The sequence below is a fragment of the Anser cygnoides genome, chromosome 31 (assembly GCF_040182565.1).
Source record: "Anser cygnoides isolate HZ-2024a breed goose chromosome 31, Taihu_goose_T2T_genome, whole genome shotgun sequence".
NCBI lineage: Eukaryota > Metazoa > Chordata > Aves > Anseriformes > Anatidae > Anser > Anser cygnoides.
The window spans coordinates 802,878-827,065 of NC_089903.1; the positions used below are offsets into that span (position 1 = coordinate 802,878).

A 24,188-nucleotide genomic window follows, 5' to 3' on the forward strand; every position below is an offset into this window, starting at 1 on the left:
ACCCAAAAGATTTTGTGTCTCCTTCTCCCCATCCTCCTCCCCTAGAGTCTGCAAAAGGGAGGAGAAGCTGACACTTTCTCTTAACCTTTGCCAGTGCATTAGCCCTGATTCCCATCCTCAGGGGATGAAGCTCTTCTGGGTTGTAGGAGACTGAAATTGGACTAATGCTAAAAGCTGCTGAGCTGGCATGAGCTGAGTAGGGATTGAATTCTCACTCCAGTAACCCCACCAGCCAAAGGGATCTGATTTACTTGCCCTCAGCACCTGCTAATTAACAGTGCACTTACAACAAGTTTGCCAAAAAAAAAGGGAAAAAAAAGATACAACTTCCCCAAAGGAGACATGTTACATCAAACAGATAGCTTGATACCAAACCTCAGGTCTTGGCTTCCTTCCTCCCTACGGGAAATGTTAAGTCTTAATAAAAGTTTATACAAAACTGCACAGACTGCCAGGAAAACCCATGTGAAAACCATTTCACGTATGGAATATTTTCCACTGATTGCCACACAATACTTCAAGAAACCAGTTGTTTTTTTCAAAGAACCTCCTTTCAAACAAGCCTCTTACCTGGAACGAGAGGCGGACTGTTTTCCACTGATCTCCCCAGAGTACAGGTAATATGAAGAGGGCTGTGATAGAGAAGCCCAGGACAAGAAAAGTCCCAATCTGGGGAGATACAAAGGACATTAATAAGCTTTGGCATTTCTGCATAGGGTGTGCAATCTAGTTGCCTAACAGGCTTCTTTAATCAGCTTGGACTCAATACATTCGGGATGCACAAGCTTGGCTGTGCCACTTCATAGACAAAGAGATCTAATGGGACTAAAACCAGACCCACAGTGCTATAAATTGGATTTTCTGCATGGCAAAACTGATTTTACAAGTTAAGTACCTAACCTGAGTCAGCCCTCAAGGCTCCCTCTCTAGTCACGGGAGAAAGAGAGGAATTTACAGAGGTGATCCATTTCCACTTGCTTTATGATAAGGGATGCCTCTCTCTGTCTGTTGATGCAGATGGAGCCTAGATGAACAACTATCGTTAAATTCTGTAGTTGGCTGAACTCAGAAACACCAAGTTAAACCCAAAAGAGACATCAGCACAGCTTCCTTATGCTGAGTTGCTTTGGAAGAGGCTTCAGCAACTGCAAACATTTCTGTAGTTCAGAAATAAGAATTTAATCTTTAACTAAAAAAAAGCAAAGGGGTAGCTCATTCTGTGCTGTGGCTTCTTGCCCAGGTTGGTACCAAGCAGTTATGATGGCAGGCTCTTCTTGGAACCTTATTTGTCTGCTGAGAACTAAACACGAGTAGAAATTGGACCAAGGCCCTAACCAGTCTTCAGGGAGATCCTACAGATCAGCATCCTAATAATCAGTCCCTAATCTCTTCCACATAGGGATGCAGCGTTGGTGTTTTCCACAAATTGCTCTACAGCTTTCTGGATCTTCTGGAAGCCCATTTTTGATAGTAAAATTGATCGTTTCCACTGTGTAAATGAAGAAACAGAGGATCGAGTATTTTGACATTCAACTATTCCACTCCACTGCAAGATTTGCAATCTTATTACGCTTTCCCCTAAGCTTCATGGCTCTTTTTTTAAAAGCCTCACCTGGCTTTCAAGAAGTTCTTAAGAAAGGTGGTTTCTAAAGCATCATTTTGCAGCAACAGCTCTCTGAGGAGTTGTTTCTATGCCTTCCAAACTCCACGTGGCTTTTCCAAAACCACCCCAAGACCAAAAGACACGGGGCACCAGAATGCCTTGGAAAAGCCAGGTTTCTGTTCTGCAGAGGAAGCGGCCACTGTTTTTAAAGCTGTTGGGTCCTGCTACAGGGACTTACGCTGTGCTCCTCATGGAAACTTTGCCTTTGTCTACATGCAACCACATGTAGACATGTTAAATGCAGACATCCTCACCTCAGTGAGTCACCACGGGCTCCTTTTAGAGCCAGTGGGGAAAAAAGGTACTTTAGGTGTGATTCACCTCATCTCAATTTAAGTGTCTATGACCAGCTGGATGATTTGCATCCTCAGAGGGTTCATTTCCCTCATCTGACCGCGCAGGGAGCTTGGGGTGATTAGCTCACTTGGAGATATCATTAGTATGGATATTTAAAGCCTCCTAAGATTAACCTCCTCCCTCTCTCCTATGATCTAAGCTGTTTTGCACGCAGGGAAACACCACAGGCTGATGGTTTAAAGCATGGTTAGGGTTACCAGAAAACCCTCTCCCCACCTTGTGACTCCAGTGCAGGTACAGCTGCTGACCTTCTGCAAGCAAACACATCGCTAGGACCTGGGAAAGCAAGAAGAGATTATTTGCATCCTGGTACAAAATGACAAAATGAGGCATTTCTAGAATTATTTTTGTATAGGGAAGTCACTTTACTCTAGGCCTTTCTGCACAATGGCAAGGCAGGACAGGTGGGTGGAGAGAAGCGGTTATTGCTACAGTAAATACATTCCTGAAATGGCCAAGCACTCACCAAAACTGCCTTGTAGGGTCAAAACCTCCTCATGGGTGACAGATAGTTGAGCATTTTGGGGTACACACTTTGTGACTGCACTCTGAGAGATAGAATATGGCCTGGGCCAGCAGCCATGACATGAAAAATAGAGCAGCAACCTTACTTTTTTTCTATGTATTTGTTGTCACTAAAGGCACATCATCCATGGGGGACAGCTCAGGGAATAAAAGTCTCAAAAAAAAACAAAAACACCAAACAAACAAACAAACAAACAGAGCAGAGAGCAAAGGAAGGCACACAGTGACAGTAATTGCAAGAAATGCAAGAAATGCACGTCTCAGAACATGGAAAACTGCCTTGGAGATTCAAAACCTCTGGTTTGTATTAGGTTAATTTTTAATCCCCAGCTGTGGCCCTATGGCTGGTGTGTTCCTTTCCCTGCTGGCAGGTTGGAGCCCTTGGGGATCAGGGTCCCTTAAGGACAGCAAAAACCCCAGCCAGGGCAGGGGACAACCTGAGATGCCCTGAACACCAAGTAAAGGATGAGGAAAACCAGTCCGTGGCTCTTCTGGAGACTAGCTTCAGGTTGTCACAGACAACTGATGAACCTGGTGACAAGTTTCACCAGCCCAGGTGCCTTGTGATGAGTTTCACCAGCCCAGATGCCTTGCTGCTGTGCAAACCTGTGAGGGTTTAGAGAAAAAACATCTGTTAGCAGTCATCAGTGCTCCACTGAGATGATAATTTATAATCCAGGTCCTTGCAGACTGTAACACAGTGGGACTGTGTGAAAGCAGGACAAAGAGATTTAGGGCAATAATGTGCTGGGAAGGGGAGCTGTTCTCCTGAAACCCAACTATAAAGGAATGTAAGGTGTTTCTGACCCAGCTACAAATACCCTCTCCTTCCAGGATGATGCTGATTTGAGGCAAGATAAGCTCAGCAGAGAATACAGATCAGCCTTTAAGGGCTACTTGACATGTCAGCCTCCTTTAATTGAATCCTACACCTAGGACATGATGAGTAACCGCGGGAGCAGTTCACAGAGAACTGAATTACTGCTGAAGATCTTAAACCAGGCACATTTAAATAAGCCATTTTAGAAAAATGAAGGGAAAAGACACTTTCAAAACCTCCCCTTTTCGGCAAGCAATGTTACGAAGACTTGGTCCTTGCCTAAGGTGCATCCAAACACCTACTTCAGAGGCCGTGCTCAACTAGACTCTCCCCTGCTACTCCTGTGTAACTTTCTTACAAAAGATGCAGCATATTTGGGGATGCCATTGGAGGAAAAGCTCGTTTTTATGGATAGAGGTAACAGCTCATTACCAGCTTACAAGAAGTATAATCACCAATTTTCATCCCCGGATGGTGAAGGAGGAACTCTCGCAGTTGCTCCACTGGTCAGTGGAGGAGAACACGTCTTGATGGACCGGTGAGATGATGTGATGTGGACAAGATCTGTCCTCTGTGTGCTCTGGCTCCTCAAAAGCTGCCTCAGGACCTGTCTGATCTGCTCTTCCATGGAGAGCAGCTGTGTTTAGCAGTGTCTCACACAGTTCCACCTACAGCAAGACTTCTTCAGGCCAAAGGACAACCACCACCAGCAGGTCTGGCTCCTCCAAACTGCTCCTACACATACCCTGGGATTCACTGCAATGGGGGCTTGACAGCACAAGCCAGGTTTCTACATTCACTTTCTGGCAAAAAAAAATGCAGGCTTTCAGAGCTTCCATGATACCCCAGTCCCTCAGGGATGAAGGCTTGAGGTCACTCTTTGGACTTCACTACCAACGTACAATTTTGAGTCGTCTTCTTAGTGTATGAATGCAGAGGCCCCAGCACATCTGAACCCCTTTACATTATACAGTCACGAGTTACCTCCCCAAAACCCCTTGGAATGAATGTGTTTAACTGCAGAGAGGCAAATATCATCTTCTGTGTTTGAAAGACTGAACAAGAAAGTATTTTTCTTCTCCCCTGAGCCTGAACTGTCCTACAACAAGACCCCGCAGCTTAACCTTTTAGCTCTAATGGGGATGAGAAGATTGCCTTGGGAGTGATAACAATTAAATTCATTGAAACTGATTGTCTGAAGAAAATAACCCTGATGCATGCAGGCGGAGAGAGCCTTTGCACAGACAGCAAGTGCTTTGTCGTGCAGCACTTTGTTCAGCCACTGGTGGCTGCTGGGCAGAAGAGTGTTTGCTTCAGTAGTTCACAATAAGGACGTGGAAGGAGGCCTCCAGGCCTCAGTTGGGTGGAGGAAGAGACTACGATGCTCACAAACAAAACCACGCCAAGCACTGCTTGCTGTAAAAACTCTGCTCCAGCAAGGGCATCAGCGTGCTCAGCTTTCTGACATGTTGGGCTGCTGATGTAAAACATCACAAGGAAGCATTGCCTGGGTGAAGATCTCTGGTCCTTCCTGCAACACGTGGAATCCTCCCTCCTCCACATCCCCATCCCATGTCCCTGCAGGTCAGGATGTCTGTCCCAGGTGATTGAAATTCGCTGATTCAGCCAAAAACTGTTGAGAAATAACAGGCAGGCAGCACAGCCAGCCTCTTAGGAAACAAGGCAAACGCAAGTTTTCACACGGAGCCAACATGGTCACAGCCCACCATGGTTCAAAAAGGGTCTCTACGTGCTCCTAAGACCTGGTGAAGAACAGACCATGGTTTAACCTAAGTCTAGCTATGATGCGTGATACCAACAGTCTTGTAGGGAAGTCACACATCACAGGAACCACCAGTGGCTCAATGCAGAAGGTATTTCTGCTGTGTTACGCCCCCTGAACATCACTTGGGTAGGAGGGAGAAGTGCTCAGGGAAGTGCCAGCTGGCTGTGGTTGCTCAAGAGTGCTGAACCTCTGGAGATGAATGTTTTTGGTAGGATAGCAGTAGCCTGATGCACCCCAAGGTGGGAGGTCCCTGACTTGCTGTAGCCATGCCCTGCTTCTTTTGCCCCTGTGGAAAGCCACTGCACATTTTGAGATAGCAGGAGCATGAACAGCCTTGTGCCTCCCAGAACTTAACATCAGTGCATGCAGGAGTCTTGCCAAATTAGACATGATGGACATAGCGATGCAAGCAAGCAGGGCAAGTGCCCTTAGAAATACCCAGTGACTTTAGGTGGGTTACTTAACAGCTTCATGAAGATGAGGAGCAAACGGATCCCGACCGCACATGCATCTTTGCCAAAGCTCAGAGTTGCCCAAAGTAACGTTGCAACCTCCAAACTACCCACACTGATCCATTAACACCAGGAAAGCTAGGTAGACCTAGCTAAATAACAGAGATTAAGCTCTACAGCCACCAGCACACCTCAAAATCCTTGTAATTAAATATTGTTATTTGTCCTACTTAGAGAGAAGTTATTCCACAGCTTTTATAATGCTATTGATTGCTTGTAGCATGGCCAAGCAGCTGTCCTATTTCTCACTTTGTTATTTTATTGCTAGCACTGAAATAAAATCACTATTTATTTGTACTTCAGCAGGGACAAAGGACCTCGGAAACCTGTTGTGTTGGGCACTGCGTGAGCAAGGCTAAGAGAGGTTCCCTGCCACGGGCAATTTACAGGCTGGCTATATGATGAGACGTCAATGAACGGGTAGGAGCAGCAGGAACTGATGATAAAAGCCAGTTGCCTTGGTCACAGAGGTGAGTCAAAGCCACAAGCTCAACCTCAGCACCTGGCATCTCAAAATGAAAGCTGGAGCAGGAATGAGACGGAAAGTGGGGAAAATTTAATGCGATTTGGAAAAGTGAAGACGTCAGGAACATAAACCTCTTTGGGCATAAATTTAAGGAGTGTTTTGTGACCACATCTGCAGTCTCCAACTGGAGACAAACCCTCCAGCAAGGCAGAGAGAATCAAGGCAGCTTTAGTGATAATGTTTCCCTTCTTCTCATGAGCTTTACAGTTCAGGGTTAGAGGAATAACTCTACTTTGACAACACATCACCACTACAAGACTCAGATCTCCATACTTCCCTGCTGTCAAATAACAAAACTCAGCTTCCACATAACCAATACTGGCACAGCTTTGCTTGTGTTGATGGAGAAATGGGTCAAGTTCACCAAAGGGAAATCACCCTAAGTCCCCCAGGATTTCTGAGCACCAGAAGGGATCAACCACCCAATCTGAACACACTTCAGAGGTGGAAAAATCCGAGGCCAAAAGGTAAAGGCAGGCAGAAATGCTGCAGTCCCAATGTTCTCCTGCCCCAAGGGACACAGCACTGCTGCTCTCTGATACTCTGGAGTTGGCAAGTCCAGGAGAAAAAGTCAGCTTTCATCTACTGCCATTCTTTCTGCCGCTGATTAATGCTTCTTTAGAGTCTCAGAACGGCAGCAGCACTCCCAAAGCTGAACCCAGTAAACAAACTAAAGGAAAGAAAGGAACACCAAAAAAGAGACAACTGTCTCACAGTCGACCTCTGAGGGCCCCATCATCACAGATTTATTTTACAAAGAGCTGAAGCACATTTTCCACCCCCGTGGGAGGTCTGACAAAAGGAAACACATGAACACTCCTCATCTGTGTCGGTAAAAAGCCTGGCAGCTTCGTCCTTCACTTTCACCAGGAGTCCAGACAAAGACACCAGGTTTTCAGTGAAATAACTGAGGATTTCTCACAAGCTTGGTTCCATCACCTCTGCAGGAAGAGCTGTATCTGGCAAAATGTGTTCACGCCAAACTGCTGCAGTTAGTGCAAGACGTGCCCCTTCCAAAAAGCTTTGGGAACTCTCCCCCAGAAGGGAGACAACCAGAGCATTCGATAGCTGGAAGCCCTCCTGTTATCCAAATGGGAACAAGCATGGCCAGACCGCAACACCACAGCCAGATGTTAGGGTGAGCTGCGTGCAGAAGCCACGGGAATTAAGGGGCTCAGCAGTTGGCAGGCTCGGGGCACGGCAATTATTTGAGGTTGGTTACAGAACACGCTGCACAGCTGCTGCCAGTAGCAAGTACAGCACAAAAAGGAAAGTACTCTGTAAACGCTTCGGTATGGATTTGGGGTTTTTTGGTTGGTTCGTTTTGGGTTTTTTTGTTCGTTTCTTCATGGTAAATCATCTCTGCTGTGCTTGTGACTTCAGATGACGCAGTATTTAAGACCCCAAATGACATTTCTCCGCGTGCCTATTCTCAGTCTAGAATGCTGAATTCCGTCCTGTTCCCCAGCACTTACCTGGAGCAGCTCTTTTGCAGAACCTCTTTTTTCCACGTCCATTTCAAGACAGCGATTTAAGAAGTCTCGGAATATGGGTGAAAGCTTTTCTGGATTCTGCAGTTCCGGAGTCCCGTTAGTAGCAATGAGATACAGGGCCTAAAGCAAAGCAAGCACCAAACAAACAGGAGGTTACGAAGGTCAGACTCCAGCTGCGGTTCACAGAGGCACCCATTTTTCCTCTCCCTCCCCACAGTTCAATGGGGAAAAACAAAACCAAAACAAAAACCCTTATCAGGGTGACGAAGAAATGCTTAAGTTTCAGCAAAGAGAAGAGCTGCCGGCCTTATTTTTATGTGGATGGGATCCAATCCTTTCTTGCTTTACCCTCGTAATCTGGGTTTGGATCCTGCAGCCCTCTCAAGGGATTAAGAGGACAAAACCAGCAGTCCAGACTGTGTTTACATAGGGAAGTTGGCTGGCACAGCTCTGCCAGTGCTCGACTCCTGCAATAACTATATCCTCATGGGAAGGTACCCCTGAATAATCAGGAGGCTTTGTTCTCTCGATACTTTGCCCAACTGCACAAGGCCTCAAAAGTCAATACTCTAAAGATGCAGTTGGTCCCTTACAAAAGATGGCCAGTAGGTTCTCAAGCAGCACTTAACACCCTACAGAAACGAGTGGAGTCGTTTTGCTGCTGCTTGCGAATGAAGAATTTTCTAAGAATCAGGAAATTCAGAATTCATCCACTGCAAAATTTTATTCTTAAAAGAAAATCGCTAGATGCCTTTTAAAAGGAAACAGACAGCTGGCAGAGGCCTTTTGAGCTCATCGCTCATCACATCTCAAGGTAGAGGTCTGATAGCCTGGGAACTGCAACAAGTTAAGTTAAATGAGAGCAAAGCACCCCGTTGCTTAGCCATCCTCATTTAACTCCACACCAACATTTTCCTTTCGCATTTCTTCACTGCTGCACTTCTCTCCCAAAATCACCTCCAGTCAAAGAGGCGGAAACAAGTTAAACAGAACTGTTCTAGATCCCTTCGTCCTGTTTAGCTTAGGAAAAAAAGCCATAAAACTGGCTTACACCAAGAACAGCCGCATTCTTACAAACTGACAGAATTTCCCCTTTCATTAAAGAATACGAAGGGAGAGACACCAGCAGGGGCAAAGCCTGACTAAAGGCTTGTTAAACCTGGAGCTTTACTGGGAGCATGCCAAGAAGAACAATGCACCAGCAAGAAAAAGCCCTGTTTGTAAAAGAGTAATGTGGTATTCTTCGAATTCAAGGACAGCTCTCTTCCCCACTCACAAGGATTTAAGAAGCCAGGCACTCTGGGGCCAGAAGGTGCCCCTGTCAGCCTCTCCAGAAGGGGGGGAATTATGGATGCACCACAGGATTAACTCAGACCCTACCTGAAGGTCTGCAACAGGAAGAGCCTGTGCCCTCTGCCACCCAGAACCAGCCATGGCTTCTAACTTAAATGACCACAATCTTCTCACTACAGCATCCAAGGAGACGTGTAGCTGCATGTGATGAAACCACAGCGGAGGTTCACCTGCCTCCTCCAGAGCCTAGGTTAACCAGCAGGCTCAGCGAAGGCCTGAGGGCAAAAAAAGGCACTCGCTTACTCTCAGGGGGTTTTCATTGAGGTAGGGGGGTTCTCCTTCGATCATCTCGATGGCCATTATCCCCAGTGACCAGATGTCCACTTTGGGCCCGGAGGCTTTTCGTGTCACCACTTCAGGCGCCATCCAGTACGGGGTCCCCACCACGGTGCTGCGCTTGCTCTGTTCGGGAGCGATCTCGGCGCGGAAGCCAAAGTCAGCTGGAAAAGCAAAGCAGGAGGGAAGAAAAAGTTAGAAATCAGCAGGTTTCTCCAAAAACAACACGTACTGATGCCACAGCTGTGGTACAAGCTAGCCTGTTGCACTGCCTGCTACATTGCTGCTGCAAAGGAGGCCTGCTTTTGTGGTTAACAAGGTGTTCAGGAGTAAGCTTCTAAATCTGACTCGCTGAGGCCATCAACATCACAGAGCTGCTCACTTGTCGATGTGAAGGCTGGTGATCAGTAAAGAGCTGTACATGGATGCTGTGAAACGTGGCACTGCAGCATTTTGCAGCTGTAATACACTGTGTAACACATGCTCTCAAGCCTGTTCCTGGGTCTGTGAAAACAGAAAGCAATGCCCAGTCTGTCCCCCCTCCACCCACACCCACCAGTATTATCTGGTCGTATTTTCAGTCCCAGAGATAATATTTCCCCAGAAGATGTACCATCTCTCAAACACGATTTGCTTTCTAGAGCAAATACTGTGTTCAGAATAAATTTAAGTTCCCTATTTGGTACTTATTATTTTCTTTGAGAAGACAGAAAGCTGGAGAGCCTTCCTGTGGAAATTGCTTGGCCCTGTCTTATTTGCATTTGACTTTCCAAAAGATCACAGAATCATAGAATCACAGAAAAATTAAGGTTGGAAAAGCCCTCCAAGATCACCTGGTCCAACCATCCCCCTACGAACAATGTCACCCACGGAACCACGTCCCCAAGCACCACGTCCAACCTTGCCTTGAACACCCCCAGGGACAGGGACTCCACCACCTCCCTGGGCAACGCGTCCCAGTGCCTGACCGCTCTTGCTGAGAAGAAAAGTCTCCTAATTGTTTTAATTGGTGAAGAGTAGCGCGCTTTGTTCAGTTCTTTGTTTTGATTGTTGAAGAGTAGGGGCATGACGTTTCCATTTTTCCACTCACCAGTGACATCGCCCGACTGCCAGGACTTTTCAACTGTGATGGAGAGAGGCTTGGCAACCCCATCAGCCAGTTCCCTCAGGACCCTGGGATTCATGTCATCAGGTCCCATAGACCTGGACCTGTTTACATTCAGCAGGTGGTCTCGAACCTGCTCTGCACTTACAGTCGGTGGGACTTTGCTCCCCCAGCCTCCACCTACGGGTTCAGGGAAATGAAAGACTTGGGAAGCCCATCTACCAGCGCAGACGGAGGCAAAGAAGTTGCTGAGTACCTCAGCCTTCTCCGTGTCTGTCGTTACCAATTACTCAGCTATAGAAACTCACTCCTAATATAAGAAATTAGACACCTCTAATCGCTTACACACTACTACACACTGGGTTTGTAAGATTAAATGCTTTCTAGCTGAACAGATTGCAACTTCCCCTCCACCCACCTCCATCACCCAAGTACCTGCAGTATTTTCAAGACTCGACGGATCACAAACGGAGAAAGGCTTGTCACCCTCCACCTAAAAACCCAGCTTTCTAGACCGGAGGTGCATTAAAATCCTGTTACTTCACACAACACAAACAGATGGCCCAAGGCTAAATGAACACCAAATCTCATTGCACGTCTGTTAGCAGTTCACAGGGATTTATGCTTGCCAATCTCCATTGAAACAGATGCCACAAAAATACCTACTGCAGCATTTCTACACACCCTCCACCACCACAGCACCAAGCATCTCAAGCACCCATCTCCCCACCAGGCCTGTCCCGTAGCAGGGAAGAAGCCTGGGTTGATAACTAAAGTCACCACCAGCGCTCTTCCCCTCATACTTAGTTTGACGGAGCCGTCCATGCCCAGCAGGATGTTGTCACTCTTGATGTCTCTGTGAATAACTTGGTTCGAGTGGAGGAATTCCAGAGCCTGGAGACACTGAAAAAAGAAAGGACGAGGTTCTTACTGTGCATTAAGTACATTTAGCCAGCTATGGACTCTAACAATGTGCATTTTGAGTAGCACGGGCTTAGCTTTTTAGAGCCTTTTCTATATCCAGTATGTGCAGGGCTACAGAGACATCCCCACTGGGACCAGCAGGAGGACAGGTTAGCCCTGAAGAAAACAGGCGTAACCGCAAGGATTCCAGCCCCATTTTGCAGTCCTCACTCTAGGGTGAAAGCTAACAGGAGCATGCCACCACCTCCCCAGTGAAATCATCCTCTGAGAAGATGACTGCAGCAGTAGAGAAGCTGTAGACAGCTCCTCCAGCAGAATACATCAGAGAAAGCCCTGTCCCCTTCCTCCTCACAGCTCGCCCAGGCTGTGGGTGCAGCTTTACCTCTCGGCACACAGCTGCGATTTGTCCTTCGTCCATGCAGGTCTCTGTCACAACATCTGTTAGGGAGCCTCCTGCCAAGTACTCCGTGACGACCCAGAGCTCTTCTCCTACAAGGTAGCTGAAGTGCCAAAAACAGCTTTTAGAACAAGCAAATATGAGCATGTCACCGTTTCCTGAGTCAGAACGCACTGGGTTTTAAAGCTATCTTAGAAGTGCAGGGAAACATGAGGCTTGAACAGAATATTGAAATGTACTGGGGCACCAGGTACTCATGGCAACTTCTGTGTGTTGGAGGATCTGACCACAACCTGAAAGAGCAGACAAAGGGTGAGTGCAGAAAGCTGAGGAGAAAACAGGGCTGAGGTGATGGAAGAGCAGGTTCAAAGTTTCCTGCCCACAAAAGCAAGGCTGATTTCTTCTGCCATGGGAAGGGCCCAGGCTAAGAAAGAGACAAGCTCACGATTCCTTCCAACACTGGGAGAGAGAGGAAAGAGATACCAGGAAAGGACGGGGTCCAAGCATGCATCCCTAAACAGCTGGTGCACAGCATGATTTTTCAAGGGCTCTTGCACTGAAAAAGGTGGCTGTGGGCTGTTCTGACACCACTGGCATCCTCCTACCCGAAGCAACGGCCTACCCTTGCCCAGGCACACGGACAGTCCTGGGTGGTTGCCCACGTACAACTTTTCAGGTCTTTTTCAAGAACACCATTTTTTAAGCATCGTGCATTTGAAAAATCTCATCTGTAGGAAGCCTGTAGGAAGATAAATAGGAAAAAGCTGAGATGAGGGTGACTTTTCACATCCATTTGGGATATTGTTCTCTGCTGGGAGCACGTGTGCTCATGCCTAGAAGCAGAAGACCTGGGTTGAAGGCACCAGCATTAACTCATGTAAAAAAAAATCATCACCAACCACTTCTGCCTTCTTGGGCCCATCCAGAAAAAAATCAACACAACCTTTCACAACAGATGCATCAGGATGACACATTCCCGAAGGAAGGAACCATCAGCTTGAAAACCATAAACCCCACCTTCACAGCTTATCTGCCCCGTTTGGAAAGGAGCAGACGGATGAGTCGAGAGAGGCGGCAGAGAATCAAATTGCAAGCTTCTGCCTGCTGGCAGGAGAATTCATCAAGAAGTCGACACATACAAGCTGGGAGTTGGGGTTACTGGGAAGCGCAGTTCCGTAACAGTGGCTATCACCTAAAATGAGGGTTTGTGGGGTTTGTTAGGTTAACGAGGGTTCCTCTTCCAAAAGAAACCCCGAGGCAGAACTTTGCTCTGCCTCACGCTGGGCATCCTCTAACTTTAGGTGCCTACATTTAGAAACAGGTCTCTGAGGGCCTCTTTCACACGGGAGAAAAACACAGGCAGGACCAGAAGGTAATTCAGCACAAGTGGCTGCTTGTCTGTGCAGGGTCACTGTCTTCAGATACGCATGCTTCTACACTCAGCAATAAAAGTACAGCTGAGTTAGGGCTTAAGCTTCCCAGCACACCTTTGTGCCACACAGGGCAGCAGAGCACTGCCTGAATCCTAAATGCCCCATTTGCACGGTGGTGTTTGGGGGCCTGTGAGCCAGCCAGACCTCTTAACATCTAGTAAGACCTCGTAACTACTAGGAAGTAGGTAAGAGAGGTAAAGGCAGGTAAGAGACACTGGAAACCCTTGCATAAGGCCAGGAGCTGAGGCAGAGGGATGGGAGGGCTGGTTTATACTGGTGAGCATCTTGCAGCTTCCAGTAGGTACTCAGAAGGGGGGGAGTACCTGTCTGCACTGTCAAAAAAGAACCACAAAAAAGGAAACAGGTCCCACAGCGGCCAGCACATCCTTCCTTCTGTGACAGCAGTAGGTGGAAGCCAGCAAGCAGCGCTCAAACACCAGCTTCACTCAGCACTCAGGAAACCAGCAGGCACATTAGGGCAGGCAGGAGGGATGCAGCTGCCCAGCAGCAAGATCCTGCGCTTGCAAAGCCCCACAATAGGCACAAGAACCCCCAGCGTTCACCCTCGTTGCTGTTCTGTCCATTTGCTGCACTCGAACAAAAGCTAATCCCCCTGAAAAAGCTTAGCGAGAGAAAGTCGAGGACGAAAGAAGCGGCTCTTGTTGCTGGAAGTTTAAACAAGACAGCAGGACGTGCAGCTACCCTACAGCTGGGATGTATTGGCTAGACAAGGCATGTGCATGTACACGGGGATGTTCTCTCTAAAGGAAGAACATGCATCTCAAACAGTTTTCCCAAAACAAAGCCTCTGATCAGCCTGGAGAAATACACACTTTCAGCCCACATGCAATCCTTAAATGTTCTTTTCTGCTTTGCTCATTTTGCACAGGTAATTTCTGCCGTTTCTAAGAGTGCCCAGCACCACTTTCCCTGCACAAACGCACCCCTTCCTCAAAATTTCACCAGCAGGCTTTGTCCTTTCGGTAAGGCAGCTCTTTACATCCGTACTTATAACATGGAACACAGCACCATATAAATTCAGCACCACAGTGGATGCTGCAGCATGAGAAGTACTTTTTTTAGCTAGGACATCAGAGGAAGATGTTAAGGCAACAGTTGATAGGCTTTTGATATCCATGCAGAGCAAGCGAGTGTCCAAATTCTCTCTCTCCGATTCCCAGAAGAGATTCTGGGTCACATCCCTCCGTTCCATCTTCAGAAGATGAGCTGCCAAGATTAAAGTCTGAAGCTCACCCATCTAGGCACAGTTTTCCCTACAAAAAGCCAAACTTGTAGTTAATCAAGACTGCTTGTTTCTGACGAGGGCAGCAGGCTGGAAACCCTGCTGCAGCTCCACTGCAACTAGCTTGAGCATAAGGTGAATGATCCAGGCTTGACACAATGCATCAGTGTCTATCCTAGTGTCTATCAGGACTATTCCACTCTGTGCCACCTCTCCTTTCCTCCCTTACGTGGACAGCCACAGGGACACGATTACCATCTGAACATTGAAGGGTTACTCCTCTGCAAGCAGAACGTTAGTATTGCTCAGGGAGGAGGAAAGAAGAGGAAGAGGAAAACAAATAACACAGTTCAAGGGATTCCCATTTCTCCTGTAGCATCAGGAAGGAAATGGCTTGTCGGGTGAAATTTGGTAGAGCGCCTTGGAAAATGGGGTCCTGACAGCATGCTGCTAATGCCATTGCTGTCAGCATCTCTAAAGAGAGCCTAAATACTCCATTAATACCAATTCAGACACTTGTTTCTCCTAGGATATAGATGGAGACCACTAAGCGACCCACACCCCAACCTTGCGACATCCATTAAGCAATGCAAGATCGTCCTAGATCTACATTGAGCTGAGATGGATCACTTAAGACAGTGGCAAGGAAGTGTTTTCCAGAGCCCCTCGGTGAACCCTTCAAATCACGACGTACCTGTCCAAGTAGTTGACGATGTTGGGGTTTTTGTTTTCCCTCATTACCAGGATTTCATTGATAATCACTTCTTTCTTGGGCTGCTGCTGCAAATTCATCTGTTTGGTTGCAACCTGCAGGGAAGGAAATGCAAGAAGTAGAGCATTACTACAAGAGTCCCCTAGAAACCTGCCAGCACCAACGTCAATCATTTTAATCCCCCATTGAAATAAAGGGGAAAGCCACTTATTCATCATCGGTTACTCAGCAATTTAGCAATTCCTGCAGCCAGTCCATTTCTACTCTGGCTGATGCCAAAAAGGACAAGGGGAATTACTGTTTTCATACTGGATCTTTACATCACTGCTGGACAGCCAACTCTACATTTTTTTTGCAAGAAAGAAGTGATACCTTTACTCTAGTATGGACTGGTACATCAAAGACTTCTTATTCCTTAAATGATTCTTATTAACTTTATTTTGAATCAGAAAGGAGAAAAAGGGATTTTATTCAAAGGATGAAGTGTGGATACAGACAGAAACAAGCCCCAACACAGCTGCAGCCTCCCTCATAGATGGGCTCCTGCTGTGGACACCAGCAGTTCATTATCTCCCACACCCAGGCTGGATCCACAAAACTCATCTTGAGTCAGGGGAGAGAGATGTGCCAGGCTGGTTCCCTGCTCTGAGGAGTGCTCCTCACTTCAGTATAAAGCTCTCCTTTCCTCTCAAACAGCCAAAAGGGACGAGTCTGTCCTTGTCCAGGATGGCTTGGCAAACAATCACATTTACTACTACATCATAACCTGTGAACACCTTCCAGAGAGCACCAGTTTTAATCCAATCTACTCCAATCCAATCTTATCCATGTAACAGTCATCTCCACTGCAACTAAATCATCAATCTAATGTCAACAAACTCGAATTTCCTCAGCCTTTCCTATCGCTTGGCCAACTCTCTTAAGATGTAAGGGTTGAAGAAAAGCAGAAGTCATTGAGAGATGTCATTGTGTGTGAGACTGTCTGCCCTGGACACCTGATCCCAACTGCTTTTGACCAGAAGCAGGATGCAGTTGCATAAACAAAGGTGCCACCTGAGACGTCCAGGATATTTGAGATAGTTATGCAGGGCTAGTGGAGAGGACACAGGATTTGTTAAAGACTGGTGTCCTTTGGGAACAGCAGCAGGAGGCCAGCTGAAGCATCACAAAGGGCATGAACACCCCAAATAAACCACACCTGTGGGAAACCCAAAAGATTTTGTGTCTCCTTCTCCCCATCCTCCTCCCCTAGAGTCTGCAAAAGGGAGGAGAAGCTGACACTTTCTCTTAACCTTTGCCAGTGCATTAGCCCTGATTCCCATCCTCAGGGGATGAAGCTCTTCTGGGTTGTAGGAGACTGAAATTGGACTAATGCTAAAAGCTGCTGAGCTGGCATGAGCTGAGTAGGGATTGAATTCTCACTCCAGTAACCCCACCAGCCAAAGGGATCTGATTTACTTGCCCTCAGCACCTGCTAATTAACAGTGCACTTACAACAAGTTTGCCAAAAAAAAAGGGAAAAAAAAGATACAACTTCCCCAAAGGAGACATGTTACATCAAACAGATAGCTTGATACCAAACCTCAGGTCTTGGCTTCCTTCCTCCCTACGGGAAATGTTAAGTCTTAATAAAAGTTTATACAAAACTGCACAGACTGCCAGGAAAACCCATGTGAAAACCATTTCACGTATGGAATATTTTCCACTGATTGCCACACAATACTTCAAGAAACCAGTTGTTTTTTTCAAAGAACCTCCTTTCAAACAAGCCTCTTACCTGGAACGAGAGGCGGACTGTTTTCCACTGATCTCCCCAGAGTACAGGTAATATGAAGAGGGCTGTGATAGAGAAGCCCAGGACAAGAAAAGTCCCAATCTGGGGAGATACAAAGGACATTAATAAGCTTTGGCATTTCTGCATAGGGTGTGCAATCTAGTTGCCTAACAGGCTTCTTTAATCAGCTTGGACTCAATACATTCGGGATGCACAAGCTTGGCTGTGCCACTTCATAGACAAAGAGATCTAATGGGACTAAAACCAGACCCACAGTGCTATAAATTGGATTTTCTGCATGGCAAAACTGATTTTACAAGTTAAGTACCTAACCTGAGTCAGCCCTCAAGGCTCCCTCTCTAGTCACGGGAGAAAGAGAGGAATTTACAGAGGTGATCCATTTCCACTTGCTTTATGATAAGGGATGCCTCTCTCTGTCTGTTGATGCAGATGGAGCCTAGATGAACAACTATCGTTAAATTCTGTAGTTGGCTGAACTCAGAAACACCAAGTTAAACCCAAAAGAGACATCAGCACAGCTTCCTTATGCTGAGTTGCTTTGGAAGAGGCTTCAGCAACTGCAAACATTTCTGTAGTTCAGAAATAAGAATTTAATCTTTAACTAAAAAAAAGCGAAGGGGTAGCTCATTCCGTGCTGTGGCTTCTTGCCCAGGTTGGTACCAAGCAGTTATGATGGCAGGCTCTTCTTGGAACCTTATTTGCCTGCTGAGAACTAAACACGAGTAGAAATTGGACCAAGGCCCTAACCAGTCTTCAGGGAGATCCTACAGATCAGCATCCTAATAATCAGTCCCTAATCTCTTCCACATAGGGATGCAGCGTTGGTGTTTTCCACAAATTGCTCTACAGCTTTCTGGATCTTCTGGAAGCCCATTTTTGATAGTAAAATTGATCGTTTCCACTGTGTAAATGAAGAAACAGAGGATCGAGTATTTTGACATTCAACTATTCCACTCCACTGCAAGATTTGCAATCTTATTACGCTTTCCCCTAAGCTTCATGGCTCTTTTTTTAAAAGCCTCACCTGGCTTTCAAGAAGTTCTTAAGAAAGGTGGTTTCTAAAGCATCATTTTGCAGCAACAGCTCTCTGAGGAGTTGTTTCTATGCCTTCCAAACTCCACGTGGCTTTTCCAAAACCACCCCAAGACCAAAAGACACGGGGCACCAGAATGCCTTGGAAAAGCCAGGTTTCTGTTCTGCAGAGGAAGCGGCCACTGTTTTTAAAGCTGTTGGGTCCTGCTACAGGGACTTACGCTGTGCTCCTCATGGAAACTTTGCCTTTGTCTACATGCAACCACATGTAGACATGTTAAATGCAGACATCCTCACCTCAGTGAGTCACCACGGGCTCCTTTTAGAGCCAGTGGGGAAAAAAGGTACTTTAGGTGTGATTCATCTCATCTCAATTTAAGTGTCTATGACCAGCTGGATGATTTGCATCCTCAGAGGGTTCATTTCCCTCATCTGACCGCGCAGGGAGCTTGGGGTGATTAGCTCACTTGGAGATATCATTAGTATGGATATTTAAAGCCTCCTAAGATTAACCTCCTCCCTCTCTCCTATGATCTAAGCTGTTTTGCACGCAGGGAAACACCACAGGCTGATGGTTTAAAGCATGGTTAGGGTTACCAGAAAACCCTCTCCCCACCTTGTGACTCCAGTGCAGGTACAGCTGCTGACCTTCTGCAAGCAAACACATCGCTAGGACCTGGGAAAGCAAGAAGAGATTATTTGCATCCTGGTACAAAATGACAAAATGAGGCATTTCTAGAATTATTTTTGTATAGGGAAGTCACTTTACTCTAGGCCTTTCTGCACAATGGCAAGGCAGGACAGGTGGGTGGAGAGAAGCGGTTATTGCTACAGTAAATACATTCCTGAAATGGCCAAGCACTCACCAAAACTGCCTTGTAGGGTCAAAACCTCCTCATGGGTGACAGATAGTTGAGCATTTTGGGGTACACACTTTGTGACTGCACTCTGAGAGATAGAATATGGCCTGGGCCAGCAGCCATGACATGAAAAATAGAGCAGCAACCTTACTTTTTTTCTATGTATTTGTTGTCACTAAAGGCACATCATCCATGGGGGACAGCTCAGGGAATAAAAGTCTCAAAAAAAAACAAAAACACAAAACAAACAAACAAACAAACAGAGCAGAGAGCAAAGGAAGGCACACAGTGACAGTAATTGCAAGAAATGCAAGAAATGCACGTCTCAGAACATGGAAAACTGCCTTGGAGATTCAAAACCTCTGGTTTGTATTAGGTTAATTTTTAATCCCCAGCTGTGGCCCTATGGCTGGTGTGTTCCTTTCCCTGCTGGCAGGTTGGAGCCCTTGGGGATCAGGGTCCCTTAAGGACAGCAAAAACCCCAGCCAGGGCAGGGGACAACCTGAGATGCCCTGAACACCAAGTAAAGGATGAGGAAAACCAGTCCGTGGCTCTTCTGGAGACTAGCTTCAGGTTGTCACAGACAACTGATGAACCTGGTGACAAGTTTCACCAGCCCAGGTGCCTTGTGATGAGTTTCACCAGCCCAGATGCCTTGCTGCTGTGCAAACCTGTGAGGGTTTAGAGAAAAAACATCTGTTAGCAGTCATCAGTGCTCCACTGAGATGATAATTTATAATCCAGGTCCTTGCAGACTGTAACACAGTGGGACTGTGTGAAAGCAGGACAAAGAGATTTAGGGCAATAATGTGCTGGGAAGGGGAGCTGTTCTCCTGAAACCCAACTATAAAGGAATGTAAGGTGTTTCTGACCCAGCTACAAATACCCTCTCCTTCCAGGATGATGCTGATTTGAGGCAAGATAAGCTCAGCAGAGAATACAGATCAGCCTTTAAGGGCTACTTGACATGTCAGCCTCCTTTAATTGAATCCTACACCTAGGACATGATGAGTAACCGCGGGAGCAGTTCACAGAGAACTGAATTACTGCTGAAGATCTTAAACCAGGCACATTTAAATAAGCCATTTTAGAAAAATGAAGGGAAAAGACACTTTCAAAATCTCCCCTTTTCGGCAAGCAATGTTACGAAGACTTGGTCCTTGCCTAAGGTGCATCCAAACACCTACTTCAGAGGCCGTGCTCAACTAGACTCTCCCCTGCTACTCCTGTGTAACTTTCTTACAAAAGATGCAGCATATTTGGGGATGCCATTGGAGGAAAAGCTCGTTTTTATGGATAGAGGTAACAGCTCATTACCAGCTTACAAGAAGTATAATCACCAATTTTCATCCCCGGATGGTGAAGGAGGAACTCTCGCAGTTGCTCCACTGGTCAGTGGAGGAGAACACGTCTTGATGGACCGGTGAGATGATGTGATGTGGACAAGATCTGTCCTCTGTGTGCTCTGGCTCCTCAAAAGCTGCCTCAGGACCTGTCTGATCTGCTCTTCCATGGAGAGCAGCTGCGTTTAGCAGTGTCTCACACAGTTCCACCTACAGCAAGACTTCTTCAGGCCAAAGGACAACCACCACCAGCAGGTCTGGCTCCTCCAAACTGCTCCTACACATACCCTGGGATTCACTGCAATGGGGGCTTGACAGCACAAGCCAGGTTTCTACATTCACTTTCTGGCAAAAAAAAATGCAGGCTTTCAGAGCTTCCATGATACCCCAGTCCCTCAGGGATGAAGGCTTGAGGTCACTCTTTGGACTTCACTACCAACGTACAATTTTGAGTCGTCTTCTTAGTGTATGAATGCAGAGGCCCCAGCACATCTGAACCCCTTTACATTATACAGTCACGAGTTACCTCCCCAAAACCCCTTGGAATGAATGTGTTTAACTGCAGAGAGGCAAATATCATCTTCTGTGTTTGAAAGACTGAACAAGAAAGTATTTTTCTTCTCCCCTGAGCCTGAACTGTCCTACAACAAGACCCCGCAGCTTAACCTTTTAGCTCTAATGGGGATGAGAAGATTGCCTTGGGAGTGATAACAATTAAATTCATTGAAACTGATTGTCTGAAGAAAATAACCCTGATGCGTGCAGGCGGAGAGAGCCTTTGCACAGACAGCAAGTGCTTTGTCGTGCAGCACTTTGTTCAGCCACTGGTGGCTGCTGGGCAGAAGAGTGTTTGCTTCAGTAGTTCACAATAAGGACGTGGAAGGAGGCCTCCAGGCCTCAGTTGGGTGGAGGAAGAGACTACGATGCTCACAAACAAAACCACGCCAAGCACTGCTTGCTGTAAAAACTCTGCTCCAGCAAGGGCATCAGCGTGCTCAGCTTTCTGACATGTTGGGCTGCTGATGTAAAACATCACAAGGAAGCATTGCCTGGGTGAAGATCTCTGGTCCTTCCTGCAACACGTGGAATCCTCCCTCCTCCACATCCCCATCCCATGTCCCTGCAGGTCAGGATGTCTGTCCCAGGTGATTGAAATTCGCTGATTCAGCCAAAAACTGTTGAGAAATAACAGGCAGGCAGCACAGCCAGCCTCTTAGGAAACAAGGCAAACGCAAGTTTTCACACGGAGCCAACATGGTCACAGCCCACCATGGTTCAAAAAGGGTCTCTACGTGCTCCTAAGACCTGGTGAAGAACAGACCATGGTTTAACCTAAGTCTAGCTATGATGCGTGATACCAACAGTCTTGTAGGGAAGTCACACATCACAGGAACCACCAGTGGCTCAATGCAGAAGGTATTTCTGCTGTGTTACGCCCCCTGAACATCACTTGGGTAGGAGGGAGAAGTGCTCAGGGAAGTGCCAGCTGGCTGTGGTTGCTCAAGAGTGCTGAACCTCTGGAGATGAATGTTTTTGGTAGGATAGCAGTAGCCTGATGCACCCCAAGGTGGGAGGTCCCTGACTTGCTGTAGCCATGCCCTGCTTCTTTTGCCCCTGTGGAAAGCCACTGCACATTTTGAGATAGCAGGAGCATGAACAGCCTTGTGCCTCCCAGAACTTAACATCAGTGCATGCAGGAGTCTTGCCAAATTAGACATGATGGACATAGCGATGCAAGCAAGCAGGGCAAGTGCCCTTAGAAATACCCAGTGACTTTAGGTGGGTTACTTAACAGCTTCATGAAGATGAGGAGCAAACGGATCCCGACCGCACATGCATCTTTGCCAAAGCTCAGAGTTGCCCAAAGTAACGTTGCAACCTCCAAACTACCCACACTGATCCATTAACACCAGGAAAGCTAGGTAGACCTAGCTAAATAACAGAGATTAAGCTCTACAGCCACCAGCACACCTCAAAATCCTTGTAATTAAATATTGTTATTTGTCCTACTTAGAGAGAAGTTATTCCACAGCTTTTATAATGCTATTGATTGCTTGTAGCATGGCCAAGCAGCTGTCCTATTTCTCACTTTGTTATTTTATTGCTAGCACTGAAATAAAATCACTATTTATTTGTACTTCAGCAGGGACAAAGGACCTCGGAAACCTGTTGTGTTGGGCACTGCGTGAGCAAGGCTAAGAGAGGTTCCCTGCCACGGGCAATTTACAGGCTGGCTATATGATGAGACGTCAATGAACGGGTAGGAGCAGCAGGAACTGATGATAAAAGCCAGTTGCCTTGGTCACAGAGGTGAGTCAAAGCCACAAGCTCAACCTCAGCACCTGGCATCTCAAAATGAAAGCTGGAGCAGGAATGAGACGGAAAGTGGGGAAAATTTAATGCGATTTGGAAAAGTGAAGACGTCAGGAACATAAACCTCTTTGGGCATAAATTTAAGGAGTGTTTTGTGACCACATCTGCAGTCTCCAACTGGAGACAAACCCTCCAGCAAGGCAGAGAGAATCAAGGCAGCTTTAGTGATAATGTTTCCCTTCTTCTCATGAGCTTTACAGTTCAGGGTTAGAGGAATAACTCTACTTTGACAACACATCACCACTACAAGACTCAGATCTCCATACTTCCCTGCTGTCAAATAACAAAACTCAGCTTCCACATAACCAATACTGGCACAGCTTTGCTTGTGTTGATGGAGAAATGGGTCAAGTTCACCAAAGGGAAATCACCCTAAGTCCCCCAGGATTTCTGAGCACCAGAAGGGATCAACCACCCAATCTGAACACACTTCAGAGGTGGAAAAATCCGAGACCAAAAGGTAAAGGCAGGCAGAAATGCTGCAGTCCCAATGTTCTCCTGCCCCAAGGGACACAGCACTGCTGCTCTCTGATACTCTGGAGTTGGCAAGTCCAGGAGAAAAAGTCAGCTTTCATCTACTGCCATTCTTTCTGCCGCTGATTAATGCTTCTTTAGAGTCTCAGAACGGCAGCAGCACTCCCAAAGCTGAACCCAGTAAACAAACTAAAGGAAAGAAAGGAACACCAAAAAAGAGACAACTGTCTCACAGTCGAGGTCTGAGGGCCCCATCATCACAGATTTATTTTACAAAGAGCTGAAGCACATTTTCCACCCCCGTGGGAGGTTTGACAAAAGGAAACACATGAACACTCCTCATCTGTGTTGGTAAAAAGCCTGGCAGCTTCGTCCTTCACTTTCACCAGGAGTCCAGACAAAGACACCAGGTTTTCAGTGAAATAACTGAGGATTTCTCACAAGCTTGGTTCCATCACCTCTGCAGGAAGAGCTGTATCTGGCAAAATGTGTTCACGCCAAACTGCTGCAGTTAGTGCAAGACGTGCCCCTTCCAAAAAGCTTTGGGAACTCTCCCCCAGAAGGGAGACAACCAGAGCATTCGATAGCTGGAAGCCCTCCTGTTATCCAAATGGGAACAAGCATGGCCAGACCGCAACACCACAGCCAGATGTTAGGGTGAGCTGCGTGCAGAAGCCACGGGAATTAAGGGGCTCAGCAGTTGGCAGGCTCGGGGCACGGCAATTATTTGAGGTTGGTTACAGAACACGCTGCACAGCTGCTGCCAGTAGCAAGTACAGCACAAAAAGGAAAGTACTCTGTAAACGCTTCGGTATGGATTTGGGGTTTTTTGGTTGGTTCGTTTTGGGTTTTTTTGTTCGTTTCTTCATGGTAAATCATCTCTGCTGTGCTTGTGACTTCAGATGACGCAGTATTTAAGACCCCAAATGACATTTCTCCGCGTGCCTATTCTCAGTCTAGAATGCTGAATTCCGTCCTGTTCCCCAGCACTTACCTGGAGCAGCTCTTTTGCAGAACCTCTTTTTTCCACGTCCATTTCAAGACAGCGATTTAAGAAGTCTCGGAATATGGGTGAAAGCTTTTCTGGATTCTGCAGTTCCGGAGTCCCGTTAGTAGCAATGAGATACAGGGCCTAAAGCAAAGCAAGCACCAAAGAAACAGGAGGTTACGAAGGTCAGACTCCAGC

The 24,188-nt window shown here is 46.7% G+C and overlaps 1 protein-coding gene across 1 annotated transcript in view; it reads right to left on the minus strand.

Moving 5' to 3' along the window:
• Positions 1-2,521: 2,521 nt before the first annotated feature.
• Positions 2,522-24,188, minus strand: part of LOC136787871 (serine/threonine-protein kinase PAK 1-like) — a 55,213-nt gene continuing 33,546 nt past the window's right edge. Inside the window, exon 5 of the mRNA XM_066985256.1 lies at positions 2,522-24,134. Within this exon, the coding sequence (XP_066841357.1) occupies positions 23,901-24,134 (234 nt within the window). The 3' untranslated portion in view covers positions 2,522-23,900. The remainder of the gene's footprint in view (positions 24,135-24,188) is intronic.